General features: G+C 39.2%; 2 protein-coding genes across 2 annotated transcripts; one reads left to right on the top strand and one right to left on the bottom strand.

Annotated features, from left to right (window-relative positions):
• The first annotated feature begins 2,886 nt into the window (after positions 1-2,886).
• LOC141653133 (serine/threonine-protein kinase 52-like) lies at positions 2,887-9,019 on the top strand. Its single transcript, XM_074460798.1, has 6 exons — positions 2,887-3,530; positions 4,545-4,666; positions 7,070-7,266; positions 7,519-7,693; positions 8,099-8,233; positions 8,619-9,019. The coding sequence occupies exons 1-6, from the start codon at positions 3,254-3,256 to the stop codon at positions 8,823-8,825; spliced, it is 1,113 nt and encodes a 370-aa protein (XP_074316899.1). The 5' UTR covers positions 2,887-3,253; the 3' UTR covers positions 8,826-9,019.
• Positions 9,020-9,283: 264 nt separating this feature from the next.
• On the bottom strand, positions 9,284-12,225 carry LOC141653134 (bidirectional sugar transporter SWEET5). The gene is made up of 6 exons (XM_074460799.1): positions 11,886-12,225; positions 10,829-10,865; positions 10,452-10,668; positions 10,184-10,345; positions 9,888-10,007; positions 9,284-9,715 (listed from the first exon to the last, which is right to left on the bottom strand). Exons 1-6 carry the CDS (start codon positions 11,926-11,928, stop codon positions 9,599-9,601), a joined length of 696 nt encoding a protein of 231 aa, XP_074316900.1. The 5' UTR covers positions 11,929-12,225; the 3' UTR covers positions 9,284-9,598.
• Between the last annotated feature and the right edge of the window lie 11,009 nt (positions 12,226-23,234).

Raw genomic sequence — 23,234 nt, 5'->3', positions numbered from 1 at the left:
AACATGATGTTCGTGTAGGCGCCTGTATCAATTAGGCACCTCTTAACCAAGTGGTTGGCTATGTCCAGGTGGACTACCAGCGGGTCGCTGTGCGGGGCTACGACTCCTTCGTAGTCTTTCTTTCCGATGGTTATATCGGGGACGGTGGAAGCGGGGATCGCTGTGGTGGGCACAAAGTTGATGGCTTGGTAAAGCTCATTTAGGTGCCGTTTGTGCCCATTAGGCGACCCTCCGTTCTCGTTTCCTCCGATAACAACCTGGATCACTCCCATCCTCTCGTAATACGATTTCTATTCGCCCGTCGGAGCTCGTTTCGGGGCCCCGCCTACGTACTTGCCGAGGGCCCCTTTCTCGATCGGCTCCTCGATGGCATTCTTCGATGCCGACGGTTGTCGGTCTTATGGCCAAGCATGGCCGTGGTAATCGCAAAATTGGCTTGCGTCGCCTTCCGCCCTCGTCTTGAGGGGTCTTGCCCACTTCGCCCTTCATTCTTGCTCGGGCGAAGACCTCGGCGAGATTTGACCGGGGGGTGAGACCGTGTACGCTTCGGGTGTATGGTCCCGAACTCCCCCCGGCGCCCGCCGAGTTCTGTTTCCTATTAAATCTTTCAGGCCGTGACCTATTCATGTTACGGCGTCCTTCATCTACGTTGTCCCGGCGGCTCCTCCTTTCTGGGTGCCCAGCTTCACTGTGGCCTACCCAGGTCTTGTGGTAGTCCTCCACCTTTACGGCTCGGTCAGCCATCTTTCTGGCGGAGTCCAGGTTGAGGACCTCGCACTTGATCAGCTCATTTTTGAGCTCGCCTTTCGGGAGGCCTTTCATCAGTGCGAAGGCCGCCAGTTCGGTGTTCAGCTCACGGATCTGCTGAGCTTTTGCGTCGAACCTCTTCACATAGCTTCGTAGAGACTCGTCCTCCCCCTGTCGGATAGTGAGGAGATCCGATGTCTCCACGGCCCTCCTCTTGTTGCGGGCGTCGGGCTATGAAGTTATCCCTTAGGTCGGCGTAGCAAAGATATCTGCGAACCATTAGGCGCCCCTTGTACCAACTCCGGGCCATCCCGTGCGGGGTTGTTGGGAAGACTCGGCACCATACCTCATCGTTTGCTCCCATACCGACATGTAAGACTCGAAAGCCTCGGCGTGGTCGGTTGGGTCACCGTCCCCTTTGTATGATAGGGACGGCGACTTCGGTTTGGTCGGCACGGAGACTTCGAGGACATAGGCACTGAGGGGCTGTCTGACCACGTGTCGAATGACACGTGGCGATCGGCTCCTCGCAGCCCTAGTCCGGCTTCTCTCCCCGTGGCGGGAAGGGCTTCTTGTTGTCCGACTTTGGAGAGTCGGACTTCTTTCTTCATTTCTTCGGGGGTGGCCTCGTTGTTGCCGCGGCGACGCTGTCCTCCCGCGAGTGGGGGAAGGACTTTGGTCTCGCCATCGGCGGCACGGGCTCCGCCGGCGTCCTAGTATGCATGGCTCCTTGTATCGCCCCGGACAAGTTGTTCGGGGTCACTTTATGGGCCCTGGTCACATGTGGGTGTGCTGTCGTCACCGTCCTTGCGGCGGGGGTAATCGGCGTACTACCCATCAGGTCCAGGAATAGCTTTAGTTTGGCTGCATCGACCACATGTCCCATGATAGTGACCTGGCCGGCGGGCAGCGGTGTTTCTGGCTCACTTGGCATCCCGTACTTCACCGGCTCAATCACTCGGCCGGTGGGGGACTGCCTGATCTCAGAATTAGGGAATGTGTCATCCTGGTAGAGTTCGGTTTCTACACTCACAAATTCTGGCTGTTTTGACATTTTCTTAGCTCTTTGAATGGTTTTTTTGGTTTGTTTTTTTTTTTGTAAGGGAGGTGACTAGCTTTTAGTATCTCTTCCCACAGACGGCGCCAATTGTTCCGGGTGTAATTTCGGAGCAGTGTTTGTGACCACGTAAGCTTGGTGAATGCCGTCTTCGCTTGACTCTTCCTTTCGGCCTCTCCCGAAACAATGAACAAACCGAGGCTCGGCTTTGTGCAGAGCGTGCTCACTCCGACGCTCAAGTCAGTAAACTTAAAGAGATTAAGTTGTGTGTTACTTGGCAAAGTATATTGTAGAGAGATAAGAGAGTTTATACCAGATTAATAGTGAGTATTAGGGTGAATTGTGGATTATTGGATCGTTTTCTCAATGAGGATTGAGGAGTATTTATAACTTTCACCTTTTGTCGTAGTGGCCAAGTGGCCAGCGGTGGAAAGACGTTCTACTCTCGTAGAGGACCCATGGCGGTCGGCCGGCTGGTTGACTCCATGCCGAGGGGACTTGGATGTGAGTACGCGGTTGTCTCCTACCGGGTTGGTTTACCTAGCCGAGACCCAGTGACAGATGACAGTGCGTTGGTTAAGTTGTCGATATGTTGACTTCTTTGTGGATATCTTTGACCTTGCTTAATATGTTGACTCGGTCAGCGGGTGCAGAATATGCCCCATCAAGCATCTTACAGTCTAATAACTCCAACCAAAAATCCTTTAAACTGCATTTTCCAATCATTTCGGGTCGCTTCGAGTCATTTTGGACCGAGCCAACTACGGATCGGGTGGTTTTGATCGGGTTATTTCGGACTGCGTCAATCAAAGTTCGAGTCAGGTTTGGGTCTGACCAAGTTAATTCAAGTTTCAAATCATACTAAAGCAAGATAAATTTAATTCTTTAATCACTTTTATCGGGTCAAATCATTCGGATCAGAACAACTTTATCAGGTCTATAACTCCATCTAAAGTTCTAAACAAAAGAGAATGAATAGAGTAAATTATTAGGCCATTTAAAATCAAACAAAAAATAATGAAATTGTAGAAAGAAGGCAATAATAAATGAGATGACTCAAGAAGTGAAGAAGACTAAAAGGCATGCTTGTGAGTCTAAAAACGACATCAAGTCAAATTTCTGGCACCTCCATGTGCTCACATGCTCTTGACACAAACTCCCTCTCTTTTAACTTAGTGAGAGAAACAACACCATTCATTCATTCATTCACCATTCCCTCCTTCATTCCCATTTAATTCACCCATCTTCATCTCAAAAAAGCTTACAACTTTCTTGTATTTTTCACTTCATTTTCCAAAACCCATCAAACGTTTCACCATCTTCACCCACAGATTCAATCTTTATGTGTTTTTACTAACTACCCATTAATGATTCTTCACCCTAAAACCATAAAGATTGAATCTTTATAAGTAAGAAAATTTTCATTGTTTGTATTCGATTCGACGAAAAATGAAGGAAAGTGGAGAAAGTGGAGGTGGGTTTGTGAGAGCAGATCAGATTGATCTAAAGAGTTTAGATGAACAACTTGAGAGACATCTAAATAGAGCTTTAACAATGGAGAAAAACAAGAAAAAAGATGAATTAAGTGATAATAATAGTCCACAAAATAATGGTACTAGACATGAATGGGAGATTGATTCTTCTAAACTTATCATCAAAACTGTCATTGCACGTGGCACTTTTGGCACCGTTCATCGTGGTATTTATGATGGTCTTGATGTTGCTGGTATGCTTTCTATATCACCCACTTGTCATTTTATCTTTCTTACACTTGTCAACTAGTAAGTCTCTTGTAAAACGGTTTTATTTTTAACTTGGGTAGTTGTTTTAGATCTGTTTTACGCTTACAACCGTCTTAATTATCTTAATTATGATTAGTTATAGATGTGATTAATTGGAATTGTTAGTGAGGTTGTTTAGTTGGACACGAATTTCGTCTAATGTCAATAATGGAGGGATTTTGATTGAGTTAGAAGATGCTGAATTTGCTTTCTGTAATTGTTTAAGGTCCACCAAGATTTGGTCGGTCCATGTAGGATTAGGCATTCAGTGTGGTCCTGTAGAAAACTTGGCTTTATCTTGTAAACTGTTTTTATGGAGTCGGTTTTGTTTAAGACCGTCTTAATCTTACAACATAGTTGCTATAGTTACTAAGTGAAGCACTTAGCAAGGGAAAATGTCGGAAGACGGTCTCCAATGAGACTTAGCAAGGGAAAATGTTGTTGTTTGAATCTAACGAGATTTGGACCCAGGTCATGAGCACCACCCCTCGTGACTTTAGCAGCTAAGCTTGGTGATATCTGCGAATTGATTTGCTACTTGGTAGTAATGTAGTTTGGATTTTGATTGGTTACGACTTGGATTAAAATGATGGTGATTGGCGATTCTGAAAATAATTCTGTGATTCAAAGCACGGGTATAAGTTGAAGTTTGTGGTTGACAATAGACTGGTTGATGATATTTTCAACCTTTCATGTGATCCAAGCTGTGACATGAAGGAGAACATTCACAAAAAAGGCGTTTCTTGGAAATAAATACAAACTTTGTACTGATACATTGTAACCCCACTTGTTCATGCTATATCTTTATTTGAAAGTTGATGTATCGGATTTATTATTATTGTTCTTGTATAGGTATGATGGAATTCAAAGCTATCTTTTCATGTGCATGCATTAAATTCTTCTTTGTGAACTATTGATTCCGAGAATGACAAAATTCAATCTAACTTGCTTTTATACAGTTAAGCTGCTGGATTGGGGAGAAGAGGGTCAAAGAACGGCCTCTGAGATAGCTTCACTCCGAGCAGCCTTTACGCAAGAAGTTGCAGTGTGGCATAAGCTTAACCATCCAAATGTGACTAAGGTTATTATGCTCTATTTGGTTTCTGTCTTAGACTTCCTACCTTGATGTTGAATTACTACAAAAGGGAAAATTTAGAAGCACAGGTTCGATGCAGTAAGGAATAAATAGCAAATGATTGAAATTTTGGTTTTCTTACTTATTCTGATTCTAGCCGTTATATGGGGGAGGGGGTACTATTTACAATTGAAGGAGTGACTTCCTCCTGTGAGTTTACTTGAGTTGCATATATAGAAATGTTGATTTCGGAAACTAGGTGTCGTGTGTTGGTGAACTAGTGTGCTCTTAAACATGGAAATTGCAATAACGCTGATGAAAGAAAATCATCTAGTTACGTGTCTAGAAATTTAAGTCTATGTAATGCATGAAGTTGATGACTTGATTTCAAGTCTTGTACGTGGACATGGACGACAACCACACCACCAAAGAATAGCGAGTCTTTCACTGCATTAGGAATAGAAACTGTAGGAGTTGCATCCATACTCTGTTAGACTCTAACTGGTTTTAAGGCCATCGAAACTATCATTTGCTTGCCGAGTGTTGAGTAGGTTGATGCTAGTGACATCTAGGCTTTTTAAAAATAAAGGAAGCTTTCAGTTCTTTTGAAGATAAGTAATACTTCGGGGTATGTTACACGTGTTTTTTTTGGTAGTCATTGGTCACAGACTCACAGCCTAATGGATCAGTGGTGTCATAATTCCGACCATTTATCAAAGTCTTTTTCTTTGTCATTGATTTAGGCCATCAGTTGTGGCCAGTTGGATTGGCTGCACTGTTACTATGTGTACTTTACTTCTTATGTACGAAACCTTTTTTTTAGATGCGTGATACCCGCTCAGCTTATATACCAGAAATGGAATCTGCCTGCTTTTCAACCGTTAAATTCTTTCTCTGGATTTGTCGCAAGGAGTAACATTACATTAGGTTTTGCAACAATTAGTAGTAATGGTCATTGGGTATATATTTGTTTGCTGCCATCTACTTAGGACTGAGAAGGCTGGCAGAGTAAATGCATCAACCTTTGCATTGATTATTGAGATTACCTCATTACATTTAACGTCAGATTTAGCGGCAAGGTTTTAACCTTCGATTTAAGACATGGTTTAAAATATCAGCCGAGATGTATCGGTATCGGAGGCGGCCGATACGCAAAATCCCGTGATGTATTGTGTAAATTAAAAATAGAAAAAAATCGGCCGAGACGGCCGATTTCTAATGTGTATCGAGTAACTCAGCCTGATACGTCCGGCGATGAACCCTAGATGAACAAGGTACATCTGGCCAAATTTTGTAATGAAAAACTCTTAAATTTATATAGCATTGGTCAAATTAATTATTCTAAATAAAATTAATCTCAACTTTATATGAAATAGCCAATAGATGTTGAAATAGCCAATAGATGAAAGGAAATCATCTAGTTACGTGTCTAGAAATTTAAGTCTATGTAATGCATGAAGTTGATGACTTGATCGCAAGTCTTGTATCTGTGGACATGGACAACAACCACACCACCAAAGAATAGTGAGACTTTCACTGCATTAGGAATAGAAACTGTAGGAGTTGCGTCCATACACTGTTAGATTCTAGCTGGTTTCTAGGCCATCGAAACTATCCTTTGCTTGCAGTGTTGACTAGGTTGATGCTATTGACATTAGGTTTTTTAAAAATAGAGAAGGCTTTCGGTTCTTTTGAGGATAAGTAATACTCCGGTATGTCACACATGCTTGTTTTGGTAATCATTGGTCACAGCCTAATGGGTCATTGCCTCATTGGTGTCATTCCGACCATTTTATCAAAGTCTTTTTCTCTGTCACTGATTTAGGACATCAGTTGTAGTCTGTGGGATTGGCTGCAGTTTTACTATGTGCACTTTACTTGTTATTTACAAAACCTTTTTTTAGATGCGTGATATCGGCTTATGTATCAGAAATGGAATCTGTCTTCTTTTCGACCGTCAAATTCTTATGCTTCATTTGTCGGAAGGAGCAACATTACATTAGGTTTTGCAGCAGCTAGTAATAACGGTCATTAGGTATCTAACTATCTTTTTGTTTGCTGCCATATACTTAGGATGGAGAAGGCTGACAGAGTATGTGTCGACTTTTGTATTCCGTACTGAGATTACCTCACATTACATTTTTTGTCAAATTTAGAAGCACAAGGTTCTAACCTTCGATTTAAGATGCTTTCACCTGGAAAAGGAAGGACTCTATTAGCCCTAATTGTGTGTTTCCGTGTCTGGAATATATGCACCATTATTGCTTTGCATATAATGAAATGGAAGTAGGCTTTATTGTGGTTTTAGATTTCTGGAAAGTCATCTGCTAATATCTAATGCATGCATTATGAGTTTAAGATTGTATTGCCGGAGCCCTTATTTACCAATTGTTTTTACTAATGCTACAGTTTATCGGGGCGAAGATGGGAGCATCAGGGCTACAAATACAAACTGAAACTGGTCTCATCAGCATGCCAACTAATATCTGCTGCGTTGTTGTGGAGTACCTTCCTGGAGGTGCACTAAAGAATTACCTAATAAAGAATCGAAGAAGGAAACTTGCTTTCAAGGTTGTCGTCCAATTGGCACTTGATCTTGCTAGAGGGTAATAAAAAATACAATCTTTTACATGTTTCCTTTCTAGTATTTTTTGCTCTTAAACATGGTTGTGAAACTAGTGTTTGGAATTTTGCTAATTGAGTCTTGTATGCGATTTTCTCATGTATTGGACCAAGCCAAATATTTTGTATTCCCTAACTATCGAGTTAATAGGTTGGTGTTGCATGTTAGACCGTCTCATTTACGTGTTTTCTATATTTGATAAATCACTTCCAACCTACTTCATTATGTTCTGCAGTTTGAGCTATCTACATGCGGAGAAAATTGTTCACAGAGATGTGAAGACTGAAAACATGCTACTTGACAAATCGCGTACTCTTAAAATAGCTGATTTTGGTGTTGCACGTGTTGAGGCTTCGAATCCTAGTGACATGACCGGGGAGACTGGTACTCTTGGTTATATGGCCCCTGAGGTGTGCTCCCCCACATCCCTTTTCATTTGTTACATTTTAGTCCGTGCAATTTGTTACAAAGAGCGATGATTCACAAACGTCTTCAGAGTTCTGGAAATGGTGTTTGACTTGGAAGGAACCACTCAAATTATCAACATTTTTTTTGCTTGCATGGTTTCCTTGTTACCGCAACTAGCATACAACGACAAGAAACCCATCCACCGGGATTACCACTAGCATTTAGGTTTACATAAAGAAATTATATGAGATGGTCTCATATTGTATTGGCCTTTGTACCTCATTATTAACTGGAAAATACTAAAAATTTGGGGAAAAAAAGGGATCTCTGAACTTTTTAGCTGCTTTGCTTTAGTTTTGACCGGCATAATGACCTGAAGTGAATTATTGTAAAATGGAAATTTTCAGGTTTTAAATGGCGATCCGTACAACAGAAAATGTGATGTATACAGTTTTGGCATCTGTTTATGGGAGATATATTGTTGCGACATGCCCTATCCCGACCTCAGTTTCGCGGAGGTTACTTCCGCTGTGGTTCGTCAGGTATATTCACATTTTCCTTAAAACCTTACATTTTATCATTATTTACCCTTCTTTCTTTTTGTTGCGAGTCTTGTATGCGACTAACATTTGAGAACCACCATTATGTGTATGTATTCATCATTACTTTATCATGAGGCGGACTTATTATGAGAGTATCATGAGACGACGGGTCCATATAATAGGATGGTTATTATTTTACTTTTTAGATTATGTGGGTTTGTGAGTAAATAGTGAGTTTTTCGGTTAAATGGGTTGGTCATAACTCATAAATGACTCAACGGATGGGTTAATGGATTGATCTTTTGCGGAATACTCTCTCGTACTAAAAACTTTATGGGTAATGGATTTTTTTTGTGGATGCTTAACTCTCATCCTGGAATCACAGAACCTAAGGCCAGAAATTCCAAGATGTTGCCCAAGTTCCCTGGCTAACGTTATGAAGAAATGTTGGGATGCAAATCCCGATAGACGTCCCGAAATGGATGAGGTAGTTACCTTGTTGGAAGCCATAGACACTTCCAAAGGAGGTGGAATGATCCCCCCTGACCAGCAACAAAGTTGCTTCTGCTTCCAGAGACGTCGAGGGCCTTGAACACCTCCTCACAATCACAATCGGTCATTGCTTTGGCTTTTGGGTGAAGATATCGTTAATCTTGTAATTATGGTGAGAAGTTGAGCTATGAAAAAGCTAAACCATGGGACATTACATTTTAACTATTGATTGTTACCTTTGTAAAATCAGTTTCTCCTGATTTTTCTATGAATCTATGGCTCCTTCCTCTTTTACCATTGTGCATTTGTGCTTGATATCCTACTTTCTTGTCTTTTATACAAAACTTTAAAAGAAACTGAAACATCTTGCTGCCAACTTATGAATCGACATGGCAAACGGGTCATTTGAATCAGGTAATTGTATGTTTGGCCCATCCAAGTGTCCGGTTACCATGTCATTTCAGTTGTTTTTGTGTTTCTCGTTATTGGTCTGATCTGGTCTGGTCGTTTTTTGTTTCTAAACCCGAAATATATTAGTCCTTTTCAAGTACACATACATTGCAACAAACTTCTTAAAAATTAATCTCCTTTTCCATTAGTTTTATTCTGGCACACGACACCAAGAATTTTTTTTCCAACAATTTTATTATGGACGCAGCTAAGGACCTACATCGACTATAGCGCTGTAGGTCCGGAACTCTTATCAGATCACTTCATTATGTAGACGATGGAACCACTTCTTTTTAAAATTTTTGTCGATCGATCACTTCATTATCGGACTCTCGTGGAGCTTGCATGATTTTTCATCAATTTTGTAGGTGTGTCAATTAAGAGACACTTATGGAGATATAAAATCGCGAAAGAAGTAGAAGTTCAAGGTTGGCCGGTGAGCTCAGTTGTCTTTGGTTCACTCCAATCGGTACTTTTGTAGTAGATGGCGAACAATAACAATTGAATGACTCCTGATAACGTTCCTAACCCGTTTGGTATCTATTAACACAAATGCGTAAGCAAGTTTAGGTATCGTGTCTTGATGAATTAAACAAGCAGCTACGAGGAGCTGTCTCTGTCTCACTCAATTATTTACCTTTACTTTTAAGGTAAACAATTGAGCGAAACAGAAATCGTATACAAGTATGCGACATTAGTTGAGAATACTTACCACCATCCATGGATCAAATTTGATGCATGCATAGGCTGTCCAACAAGCTCCATTTAGGAAGTTTGCAATTGATAACCAAAACGGCATGTATTTCACACTCTTGGTCTTGATCACCATTCTCTGCCAAATCACAAGGACCGTATATTGATGATAACTCGATACATGAAGGCTCACTTTGTTGTCGTTGTGGCACTACTCGACTCAAACGATTATAAATCGAGTATGTAGGGCAAAGTCGAAATTTTTTTATGATCGAAAGAGGTGGTTGTTAATAAGAGAAAAAAGAAAGCACATACCATAACAGTTAAAGGTGAGAAGTACATGATAACATTGAAGGCAACACATAAGGCACCCACAAATATTGTCCTCATTTTGATAGTATGCAATGCCTCAGTAGTAATAAAGAAAACCGCCACGAAAAATGCGGTCTCAAGTATCAAAGCTATCGCGATCTTTTTCTGCAAAAAAAAAATGTGGAACATGAGACGTTCTTGTATGTGAGACGGATGTGCTCGTGACAGACGGATTCATATAAAAATCATTAAAATCAAAGGACACACGTACCCTTTTACCCCAAGGGGAGTAAATAAGAAAGATGGAAACATAGATGATCTCAATGCCTAATCCAATGCCGTTGATTGTTACGACAAGAAAGTTATTTGGATGAACAAAAGGTAGACCATATAATATCCACATTGCACAATTTAGTATTGTGGCAATGTATGGATCTGCCTTGAATTGTTCTACTGATTTCTTCTTGATTATTCGCATAAATGTTGGCCTGTCATAAATTTGAAAAATTAGCATTTGGATCATATTTAGTGATCATTTCACTCGATCATTTTTTCATTTTTTATTCCTTTTCAATAGTATTTTAAATAATCGTAAACAAATATTACTGAATGGAGTATAAATAAATTTAGTATCGGAGAAACTCTTACACCGGAGACAAAAATAACCCAAATGATATGACATTTCCTGAAATAATAACAACAATTTAGTTTAATTTCGTGACATTAGAGTCTATATTTTATTATGAAACATTTTACTAGAGCTCAATCATTGACAGGGGCGGATCCAGGGGGTGGCCCGGGTGGGCACGTGCCCACCATGAAAATATAGAAATAAATATTTATAAGGATCAAATATAGTCACAAGTGTAATGTGGCTCAGTTGGTTAAGTTTTCTGTTTGTATGTCAAGGTCCCCAGGCTCGATTCCTGGTGCTCTATGTTTTGTGAAGTAATTTTTTTGGTAATTTGGGTCAAGGCCCATCTCATTCGCTGCTTGTTATGATCATCTGTATGCAAAAATTGACTGCTGTAGGATTCGAACCTTGGACCTCAAGCTAATACACCATCGTCTTAACCAATGAGCCAGTTGTATTTATTGATTATATTAGTACTAAAATGTAATATAACATATAATACAAGATCTTATGATTAACTATAGTCTATAAGTATATTTATTTTAAATTCAAAATAAAATATTATTTATGGGATTACAAAATTACCCCGGATTAAATATTTTTTTCATTTTTACTTTATATACAACATTAGTTTTATGGGGAAAAAATCTAAAATATTATTTATCAGATTAATTTTTTTTGGGTGCCCCCCTTGTTAGAAATCTCTGCGCCCGCCCCTGATCATTGATAATTTGATAAATATAAAAATCATATTTTTCACTTATGAAAAATTCTACCACAATTGTTTCTAGAGTAGGTCTCCTGAGAGACGGTCTCTCAATAAGCTTTATTGAGAGACCATTGTACAATTTTAAGAAAAAGTGGTTCTAAAGGTAATAAAATAGATACAAATCATCATTAATGATAAAATGGGTACATTTACTATGTAAATAGGTACGAAATTACTATGTCACGATCAACAACAGAAGGGGTACGAAATACAAATAAAAGGGTACGAAATATTGGTCTCTCAATAACTTAGTGAGAGACCGTCTCTCCCAAGTTTTAGTGTTGTTTCTAATGAGGACATACCAATAATGCCGATAATGTTTCTCGCTGTGTTTGGATCCACCATCTTGTACGAGTTCACAATACTTCCAAAAATTACAACCCCGTAAAAATTACTCAAAGACAAAGAGATGGACAAAAACTTAAATGCACTCGAATTAAATCTCGATTATGTTCTTCTTATTTAAGAAAAATACTTATTACTATAAAGAGAAAGTTTTCGACGACAAGGAGTAAATCATAGTTGTTTTAAATATAAAGTTTCTAAAAATAATTGATGAGCACAAATAATGTAATACATTGAAAACACAAATAATATGAGTTGTTTATTAAGTGAAAATAAGTGTTTTTTTAGTTAAGTGATGACCTAAAACATTATTATCATGGTAATATAGCTTGGTTATCCGATAAATACGACGTTTGTATAGCAACATTTTTTCAATTTGTAGTTTTCCATGAAGTATGGCTTTCTACTCGGATTTAATTTCTTGTAGTAATTAATTTGCTTATTACCAAAAATAGTTTGTATTTTATCTGTTTTTCATACTAAATATGAAGTCAAGTTGAAACTTTAAAAGGATTAAGTCAACCCGTCAAGGTCAACAATAGCAAAACTAGTTTGGGAATTCTCAAGAATTTCCCATTCCAAAAGTGTGTATAATGTATATGACTATTTATAGTATTTTTGATTTTTTGAAATTGTCCCGTTTTTAAAGATTTGTGAAGAGTATTTTGGAAACTTGAGGCAGTTTCATACCCTCGGAGTTATAACAATAAGTAAAACAAGAAAATATGCAATAGAATTCGTGTGTTTTAAAAACTTTGATAAAATACGCAAAGTTACTACAAGTAAAGTCAAACGATAATATAAGTAAAGTAGCTACAAAGCGAAGTAAATAACTACAAAGGAGAAATTATGTCTCTCAAAACCACACAAGTGTCAAAAGGCGAGTCTAGATTACACGTAAGGTAAACATTAATATTGAAAACGGACAAGATATTTTGGGAATTGAGAAATGAAGCTCGAGAACAAGACACCTAATTGGCTATGTATAATAATGGACAAGATATTTTTTAGAGTTGGCTTGTGGTGCAAAGTATGAAAGGAAAATTTACCTTGCACAATTGGAAAACAATGAGATTATGAAATGAGAAAAGGATAGTGCAAAGGAGCAATGACTTCATGACTTGTGTTTGATATTAGTATACATGTCTCTTGGGTGTTACAGAAACCGACTCACCCAAAAAATTAGCATTAGAACTAGTAAATAGTAATTTGACCCGATAATATGACCACTATCTGATAGGAAATTAGTAGATTCGAGTTTTTAACTCATTTAAGTAATTTGGTCAACATGAACATTACATAAAAGTTCAATAGTTCGGGTTAAGATTGGGGTTTTGCAACACGAATAACCCGTTTATTTAGATGGGTTGAAATTAGGTTGGTTTGGCATGTTAACTCATTAACCTAACCTAGTGACTTGTTATCACTCATTAAGTATGGGTCTAGACCAAGCTAAAAGAATATCCAAATGAAATGATGAATTCCTACACTTTTACTATGACTGACACCTAAAATTTTTAAAAGGAGAGATTTTTTTTTTTTAAAATTAACACTTTATTTGATTTAAAGTTTTTTTTTAAAAAAAAAAAATTTACACTTTGATTAAATTATCTTAAGATGTAGAAGAGGTTAAACAGGTGCATTAAATGGGTCATTTTGAGTTAAATAAGTCATTCGGGGTAGGCGGATTGAATAAGATGAAATGAGCTATTAAAATAAGGGTAAAATAAGTCGAGTTGTTATATAAGTAAACAAGTCGGTAATGATAATAAGAAAGTTAAATGGGTTGGGTTAGGTTGAGCTAAATGAAATATGACATATTTAAGGCAATGGTGTTAGGCGTAAATTGAGTATTAGATAACTCATTTACATGTGATACGAACACAAATTCGAGGCAAGGCGACTAGTTTATCGGGTTTTATTAGCATGTCATATGCGGTTATGCATTATGCATCTGTAATTCTGTATTGACTCTGCTGGGCTTTCCAAGTATGGGCCCTATATTTGGCAGATACAGGCTGCTGATTTAAAAGGAGGTTAAGGAGCTGCAGGCCGTTACTCAATTTCAGGCCCATGTTTAGACTCCCACAATTATTATTTGCGTAAAAGTGGAACGGAAAATGCAAGTGATATCTCTGAGATTTGACATTTTGACGAAATACGTAATTTTTTTTTTACTAGGAAAATTTTAAGAAGTCATAACTTGTATTTACAAGTTCAAAAATGACGATAGCTTTTTTTCAAATCGATCATCTTTTTTAGTATCATAATTTTTAAAAAATAAAATAAATGTTAATGTCAGAAACCTCAAACCAAACCCAACCCAGACCCAATCCTGACCTAACATGGCATAACCAAACCCCTATCATTTTCGGGACAAGTCAGGATCATGCCTTAGCCAACACCACCCGAACCTACCTTAGAGACAAGTCATGATTGGGTGGTCCTAACCCTGGATCATGGTCAAGTCCGCCCTAACCCAGCCCGTGGCCAGCTCTTAATTAAGAAGCCTATATATAGGATGGGTGGTGGGCCAGTTAGTGAGGTGGTCAGCCACGTATAACACTAACACGCCAAGTATATCCACAATGCTCAATGCACCTCGTCGGCTCTTCCTTTTCCCATGGGGCCGTAATTTATGGCTCCCGAACCACGTCAATATTTTGCGGTGGGACCCCGCTCCCTAAATTCTGATAAATACATACTCCTTTATTCAGTAAATAGTTTAAATTTAATTTATTTTGTGAAGGGAAATAAATTATGTGTAAATTAATGACTAGAACGGAGTTACGGAAGGAGTACTACTTGGTTAAGTTGGCAAATTCCTCATACTATATTTAACACAAGTTCTCATCTGTGGCGAATAATATCGTCAAAAATCTATGATAGGTCAAATAAAATCAACATAGGTAGATAAAGACCAAATCATTTGTTACTTCCTAAATATTTTTATTTTTGTCTTAACTACTCATATGGATAATAATCTGTACTGTTTATTTAATACTCGTACGCAGTAGTATAATAAGGGTATATTTTATTTTAACTTTGTGACGAGTTTAATATGGCTATTATATTTTGACTCTTATTTTGTTGGGATTATGCTGACTCGATTTTAAGATACGTGGGACGTTACCTAGATATAGACAACTTTCCACGTTCTCCTTTACACGAAAACGATGCTACTCCCTTGTTTTGCATGCTCCTTCTCAATCGTACCCAAATTCGAAAATACGGTTTCTCACTAAGTTTAGTATTCGTAATACTCTTTTAAATAGAGTACGTATATGTATTTTGAATCATTTATCATTGATTATGACTCATTTAATCTTGTAAATACTTTTATTATAAACATATTTTTATCTTTACTTTGATTCATACTTGTTAGGCTGTTTTATTAATTTTGTTATCATTTTTACTTTACATTATAAAGTAGCCTTAGCTTACAATAAATTTATCATAGATTCGTCTCTCAAAACTCAGAAGAGTAACTCTTTCTATTGTAAATGTCTAAAAATATGACGTAAATGTGTCAAAAATAATAATGCTTTGTTTCGTTTTTAAATATTTTATCTAGAAACAATTTAATGGCAGAATATCTTACCAGGAATGGTGAGATGGAGGTGAAGACAGTGACAATCTTAGCCAGTAAGAATAAATAGTACGTGTTGAGCCATGCATGTCTCAATTCTCATGCGATACATTATGAAAGTTTGGACCATTTCGCTTGAAATTTTATTTGTGAAAATTAAAAGGTTTCCGGCTGAAATAACTTCCTATATATAATTAAGAAATAAAAGATTGTTGAAATATCTACTATGCGTAGAGAATAATGAATTTTGATGCATGTCCACGTAATTGGAATTGGCCATGCAATATTAATAATTTTAGTTAATTACCCGGTATATACCAGCATATACTTGTCTAAAACTTCATCCTTGTCAAATATTTATATTGATTCTTTTTAATATATTTACGTTTGTTATAATTAGTCTAAATGTCATCATAAAATCAGGTAAATTAAATAAATAAATAAAAAGCTAAATTGACTTAGCTTGCTAACCAAATCCAAAAGGTCGGAAAAAAATGAAAATGACGTGGAGGTCATTACCCAACAAAGCGACAAAAGATCAAACGTAGTAGTATCATGACATTATTATATCATCACTACATGGTGGTGTATACGAGGATAATATGATATGTTTAACTTGGCCAATACTTTAAAATCTAAAAAAAATAAAATTGTTTTGGTATTCCAATGAAATAATTTTACATATTAAAATGACAAAGATTACAATTTTTTTTTACTAGGTCTATGATAATAGATACTAATATATGGAGTACTAAGTAAAAAGGTTACAATTTCACAATCAAAATCGCTATACAATAGTATAAAATCAAGAGTGATTAATAAAGTGTTTTTCAAAAAAAAGAGTGATTAATAAAGTGCATAATCCATAAAGGCTACTTTTATTGTTCAGACCGCGGTCCAGTACGGACAATCTCCAAACCGAAACCACACCAAACTAACGGTTTTAAAAGGTTTAGTTAACCACTTAAACGATTACAAGCAGTTTGTTAATGGTTACTGAATATTATCGCTTTACCTAACACTTTCTTTTCAATTTCCATTTTTTCCCTAGTGATCTCATTATAAACTCTAATCTTAATCAATTTACAAATTTTTAGTTTGGAGGCACTAGGAAAATGAATTGAAAGAGCAATTTTTTTATATTATATTTTATTTTCCCTTGATTTTTTATTAAAACAGTTTTCTAAAATTACGAACCGAAACCGCACCATTTCATGCCAAAGATAACAGTTCAATTTACCGAACTGCTTCACTGAAATGGTTCAGTAAACCGAACCTAAAAATACACGTTTTTTTTCAGTTTTTGGTTCGATAATTGCAGTTCGGTTTATTTTGAACGGTCCTCAATAAGAGATTAACAAGAAGGTGTTTTTATTTTAAAATTGTGTAAGGCCCTTCATATACAATTTTAATTTTGACAAATATTATTTGAACTTTCTTTTTGAAGTCTTTTCTCGAATATTCTTAGAGACATATACAAGTAGGATACTTCATACTTATCATGCTTTTTACCTGTTTAATTTTAAAACAGATATATCCGTCTTACAAAAAAGACTTATTGCGGTTCATAAGTGGGAAGATAAAACAATTGGTCTCCCTTGTGACGGGTTATCATTTGTGACGGATATTTTGTGAGATAAAATGGTAACAAAATGGGTTAGTGGAGAAAGGGGACCACATGAATAGTGTTGCAGAGAGAGAAAAAGTGGGTACATTGTAAGGTAAAATGGTATCCGTCTTCAGCTTGTGACGGATATATCATGTCTTCAATGACAATTTGTGAAGATAAAAAGGATCCGAATTAGACTTGGCGTGTTGCTTTGCTGACTAATGATAAATCTTATCCGTGTGTGTTTGTGGTTTCATTCCATTTTCTTGACTGGTGTGCAATTACCAACAATATCGGCGAGTTGCAGGCTGCAGCTGCGTGGTCGAGAAGCCGCATGCTATTTTCTTTACTTTTACTGTAGTTTCGGTAACACGTTTCGACTTTTAATTGGTCTTCCTTGTAAATAAATTGGATTTTATGACACACCCCTTATATAGTTGGATAAATCTTTTGATAATCTAAATACATTTTGTTTATCGGTCCGTTTTTCTTAAGACCATTGTTTTTGGTCTGAAATAAGACGGGTAACATGTCATCATTTTACAATAAAATGTTGTTATTTTTTGATAACATGTTACCATTATTGTTCACATCATTTTCAGGGTAAAAAATGACACATTTAGTCATAACATTTTGTAAATTAATTGGTTATATTTTCTTAAAAAATGTCAACATTTTATCCGTTTGACAAATAAGACCAAAAGTGTTCGTCTGAAACAAGAATTTGTGTTTGTTTAATATTTTATCCGTTTTAAATTTAAAACGGATATACACATCTTAAATGAGAATTTGTGAAACATGTTTTGAATTTTGATCATCCATAAGATGCTACACCTCGTTCACTAGAATTGCAACATTCAGGGACGAACCTTAAATTCGATTCTACATATCGAAGGCTGGAATTTCAGTGACACATAAGAGTATGTTATAAACCTTTATCATTTAAATCAAGTTTAAAGTAATTTTTATTCAATGTTTTTATTAGATAGTTAATTTATTAATTTCTCAAAAATAAATGGTAAAAAACATAGTTATCACTCCGTAATCCGTATAAGAGTGAGTATTCTTATAATTAACAAACGAATCACTTCATAGTTAATTTCAAAATTAACCAAATTATATGATCGATTTGAAACCAATTAGAAATAAAGGGATTATGTGGACAGAAAATATAACAGTGTCATATAATAGTACTGACTTTCAATTTCACGATTTCACATACAAAGATAAATTCAACCCCGTTACGAGATATCGGGATATGTCGAGATATCAACATATTCATAATTAGGAAATACGGTATCGTGATATATCGTAGAGAATAATGTTGTGAATTTATAGCATATAATATATTCGGTTACCGATATTAAGAGATTTCGATTGTATTATATATACACCGTAATTGTAATAGTTAGAATCACGAACGAATATCAATAATACGAGCACTCCTTTATGCAATTCTTCCCTCTTTGATTTCTAATAAACCCAATTCTAAGTCCATTATATGTAAAATTTACATTGTATATATAATATACGAAATAGTAATTTTGAAACTCAGTATCACCTCGCTCTTATCTAGCAAGAGAAACTATCGGGGTACTTTTCTTCACGAGACCATCTCTCGAAATGTGGGTTTGTAAGAGACAGATGTGGGATACAGCAAATTACATTGAAACAGTTTGGTGTTCATTGACATGTACTCAATAAAACATGGCTTTTAATAGTTTGACTAAATCTGTTTTTGTTCTATTCTTTTTTTTTGAAAAACTCTTGTTATTTTGACGATTGTTTTGGCATAATCTATTTGTGCTTTTGACGTTTTCCCAATACAAATGACACGTTATGATACTATTGCTAATTTTTATGTTGCATGTAATATAATTAAAGATGGTTCATGAACTCAATATGTTATTCAAAAAGTCGTTTCTGTGATTATCTAATTCTTCTGTTTATGGCCTCTCACAAAAAGGGAGAAGGGACAAGGTGGGACTTTTTTGTGTTCCCACTCACATCTCATGGGTATTTTGTGAGAAAAATGGTATCCGTCACATCACAAGCTTGTGACGGATATCGCCACATGAAAATGAGATTTTGTATATGTTATTACAATATACGGTTATTAGTAGCATTTTCAAAAACAAGTAGATTCCGGTCAATATCTTTATCCGAATATGTCATTAACCAAGTACTATATGAAATTAGTAGATTGATAGGTCAAAAACTATTATTTAAGCCAAAATCTACAAATTTCACCTAATATTATGTTTATCAAACAGAGCTATATTTATTTTGTGATGTGTCATTGTTATTTATTTTTATTTTTGGTAAGGTTTGACAATTGGATAAGTGGACTTGTGAATTTGTGTCTTTGTGATATGGCAATATCGAAAAAAAAAAAAAAAAAAAAAAAAAAAAAAAAGCTTATATCATATGAAATGTTTCATACAAACTTTATTACATGTAGAGTTGGAAATTGGCACGCGAACTGTTGAGCTGGCACGCCCCAGCACATCCCATTTTAGCACGACAAAGAATTAGCATGACCGAGCACAACATGACACGCTATAGGCCCATGTGATTGGACCGCCATTTTTATTTGACTGGCATGACAAACCTGGGCACGCCACGATCAGACATGCTTAAAATACAAAGAAATTGGGTTTAAGAGGAGGAATTGTTAAGGCACATTCAAGCACAACACGACACACACATGGGTCGTGGGCCATGCCTAGATCGCCATTTTAATTTGACTGGCATGACATGGCACGGCACGACACGACACGAAGCCCACTTTTATGGGACTGGACCGTTCCATTTTCTCCTCCAAATACTAGTCACAACCCGACACGACCGATACAAACCCGCTTCAGATGGGAGATTTGTCATATAATCTGCTAGTTACCAAACATGTTTTCTTAACTGTGCTAATTTAATATTGTGGTCGAACCTGTTACTAAAATCTATCAACCGTATTCTGCTAATGCTATATACTATCATAAATCTATTTTTACCGTTTGCCAAACAGGGCCATAAATAACAATTGACTGGTAGGGAAGGAGTACTATTTGATGGGGCATATTCTGCACCGCTGACCAAGTCAACACACTGAGCAAGGTCAAAGATATCCACAGCAAGTCAACGACTTAGGCGCTAGCCGTCGACCCATCGACTGCTAGCCAGGGTATCGGCATGGCAACCCGCCAGCCGGGGCACATATCCGCGTACTCACATCCAAGACCCTCGGCCGGCCTGCCGTGGGTCCATCGGCCGAGGGTAGAACGGTCTTTCCACCTGATAAGCCACTTGGCCACTTGGCCACTACGTGACAAAAGGTGAAAGCCTATAAATACTCCTCAACCTTCATTGAGGAAAGGATCCCACAACTTAACCTAAAATACACTATTCATCTGGTAATATCTCCCTTATCTCTCTACAATACATTCCTAGCCAATTAGTATACAACTTATACCTCTAAGTTCACTGACTTGGGCGTCGGAGTGGGTACGCTTGGCACAAAGCCAAGCCCTCAGTTCGTTCATTGTTGCAGGAAAGGCCGAGAGAGGCGATAGGAGCGAGAAGGGTTCAACCAAAGACATTATTCTACAAGCCACGGGTGGTAACGATACTTGCTGGAATTACACCCGAACAATTGGCGCCGTCGTGGAAAAGACACTAGAAGCTAGTCACATTCATTCCCAAACAAAAAAAAAAAACCCAACAAAAACCCACCCAAAAAGCTAAGAAAATGTCTAAACAACAAGATGCAATCAGAATCGACGAAACCGCATTTTACCAAGATGATACTTTCAACAATTAAGTCATACGGCCCTCCACCTGGTGGAGTAATCCAACCGGAGTTCGGGATGCCATCAATACCCGACACGCCACTTTGCCAACCAACCAGGTCACCATCATGGGACATGTGGTTGACGTAGCTAGTGAAAATGCTCCTAGACCTAATTAGTGTACGCCCGCACACACCGTCACGCCGACAAGAGCGGAAATATCCGGGAGACCGGGGCCCAAAATGTGACTCGAAAAACTTGAACGGAGCACTAGGAGAAGCCGACCCAGCCAAGTCGCCAGGGGAGCCCAAAGTGGGCGCGGTAGACCTAAGTCCTTCCCGCACTCGTGGGAGGACAGCGTCCCCGCCGCACGAACGAGGCTCACCCCGAAGGAGCCGGGAGTCCGACTCGGCGAGTTGGAGAAGAAGTCCGAGCCGAAGAAGGAGCCCCTCCCGCTACGGGGGAGGAGCCGAGTTAGGGACGCAGGAGCCGATCGCCGCGTGTCGTTCGGCACGTGGTCGACGCGACCCCTTAACGCCTACGTCCTAGAAGTCCCGGTGCCAAATAAGCTCAAGCCGCCACCCCCGTCATACAAGGGGATGGTGATCCATCGACCACGCCGAGGCTTTCGAGTCTTACATGTCGGTATGGGAGCGACCCGATGAGGTCCAGTGCCGAATTTTCCCAACAACTTTGCATGGGATGGCTCGGAGCCGGTATAAAGGGCTTCCCGATGGCTCGGTGTACTACTACGCCGACCAAGGGCGCCTTCCTAGCCCAAGACTCTGCTCGAATAAGAGAAGGGCCGTAGAGACGTCGACCTCCCGACTATCGACAGAGGGGGCGAGTCTCTCCGGAGCTACGTGAAGAGGTTTGATGAAAAGGTCCAAGCAGATTCGAGAAATTAACCCCGAGCCGGCGGCCTTCGCATCGATGAAGGGCCTCCCAAGGGGAGCCTTAAAAACGAGCTCATCAAGAGCGGAGGCCTGGGCCTGGACGCCGCCAGAAAGTTGGCCGACCAAGCCATCAAGGTGGAAGACTACCACAAGACCTGGGAAGATCCCCGCGAAGCCGAGCAATCAGGAAAGAAGGGTCACAGGCAGGACAGTCAGGACGAAGGACGCCGCGACAACTTAGGCTCGCGGTCCGACAGTAGACGCCGTGAGAATAACGATCACGGTCGGACGATCCGACCGGAAGCAAGACTCGGCAGCGCCGGTGGAATTCGAACGTACCACCGAGGCGGTATAGTGAAAAAACCCCTCTCGTCGTATCGGCCGCCGAAGTCTTCGCCCGAGCAAAACGAGGGCCAGAAGTGGGAAAGACCTCCCAAGCCAAAAAGCGACGGTGACACGAGCCAATACGCGTGAGTACCACGGCCACACACCCGCCATTTAACCAACGATCGCCGCCATCCGAAGAATGCCATAGAGGAGCTGATCCGAAAGGGAAGCCTCGGCAAGTACGTTGCAAAAGGCCAAAAGACCGACGCGCAGCGATTCGGATAGGAAGTCCGTCTTCGAGCGGATAGGCGTGATTCATGTTGTCATCGGGGGCAACGAGAACGGAGGGTCCGCTCATGGGCACAAGCGGCACCTAAACGAGCTATATCGGGCCATCAACTTTGTGCCCAACTCGAGGATCCCCTCTCGCAAGCCTCCCGATATAACTATCGGAAGAAAGGACTACGAAGGGGTCATCGCCCCTCACAAAATGACCCGCTTGTAGTCAATTTGGACATATCCAACCACCTGGTCAAGAGGTGCCCGATTGACACGACAGTGCATACACGAACATCATGTTTAGAGAGTGCTTTCTCGGCCTCGGCTTTGAAGATCAAGGACTTAAGCCCCCGCACCAACCCCTCTACGACTTCTGCGGGGCCGGGCTGGTACCGCTGGGATCAATTAAACTCCCGGTGACGTTCGGCGAGAAGAACGCGGCTAAAAACATCCTAGCTGAGTTCGTCGTCATTGACGGCTCGTCCGCCTACAACGTTCTCATAGGCCGAGTCACCCTGAGCGAGGCTGACGCAGTGATGTCCATCCGGGCCCTAACACTGATGTATGTCTCGGACCGGGGGGAAGCGCATAAGCTCGTCTCCAAAGACGAGAAGGATGAGGTGGTCAACGTCCAGATAGCTGCCCGAGGCTGCAACATGCAATCCCTCAAAGAGGCGAAGAAGTCCGAAAAAGGAAAAAGCCCGTCCTTACGGCGGGAGGCGACCTCATGGATACGACTAGTGGGCGATTGGGGGGGATGTGCCTGTGATGAGCCGTTAGGGCATTGGTAATCTTGTAAAATTTATGTAGCTACGGAGGTGTCC

This window comes from Silene latifolia, chromosome 4, assembly GCF_048544455.1.
Source record: "Silene latifolia isolate original U9 population chromosome 4, ASM4854445v1, whole genome shotgun sequence".
NCBI lineage: Eukaryota > Viridiplantae > Streptophyta > Magnoliopsida > Caryophyllales > Caryophyllaceae > Silene > Silene latifolia.
This window is presented reverse-complemented; position numbering and strand designations above follow the sequence as displayed.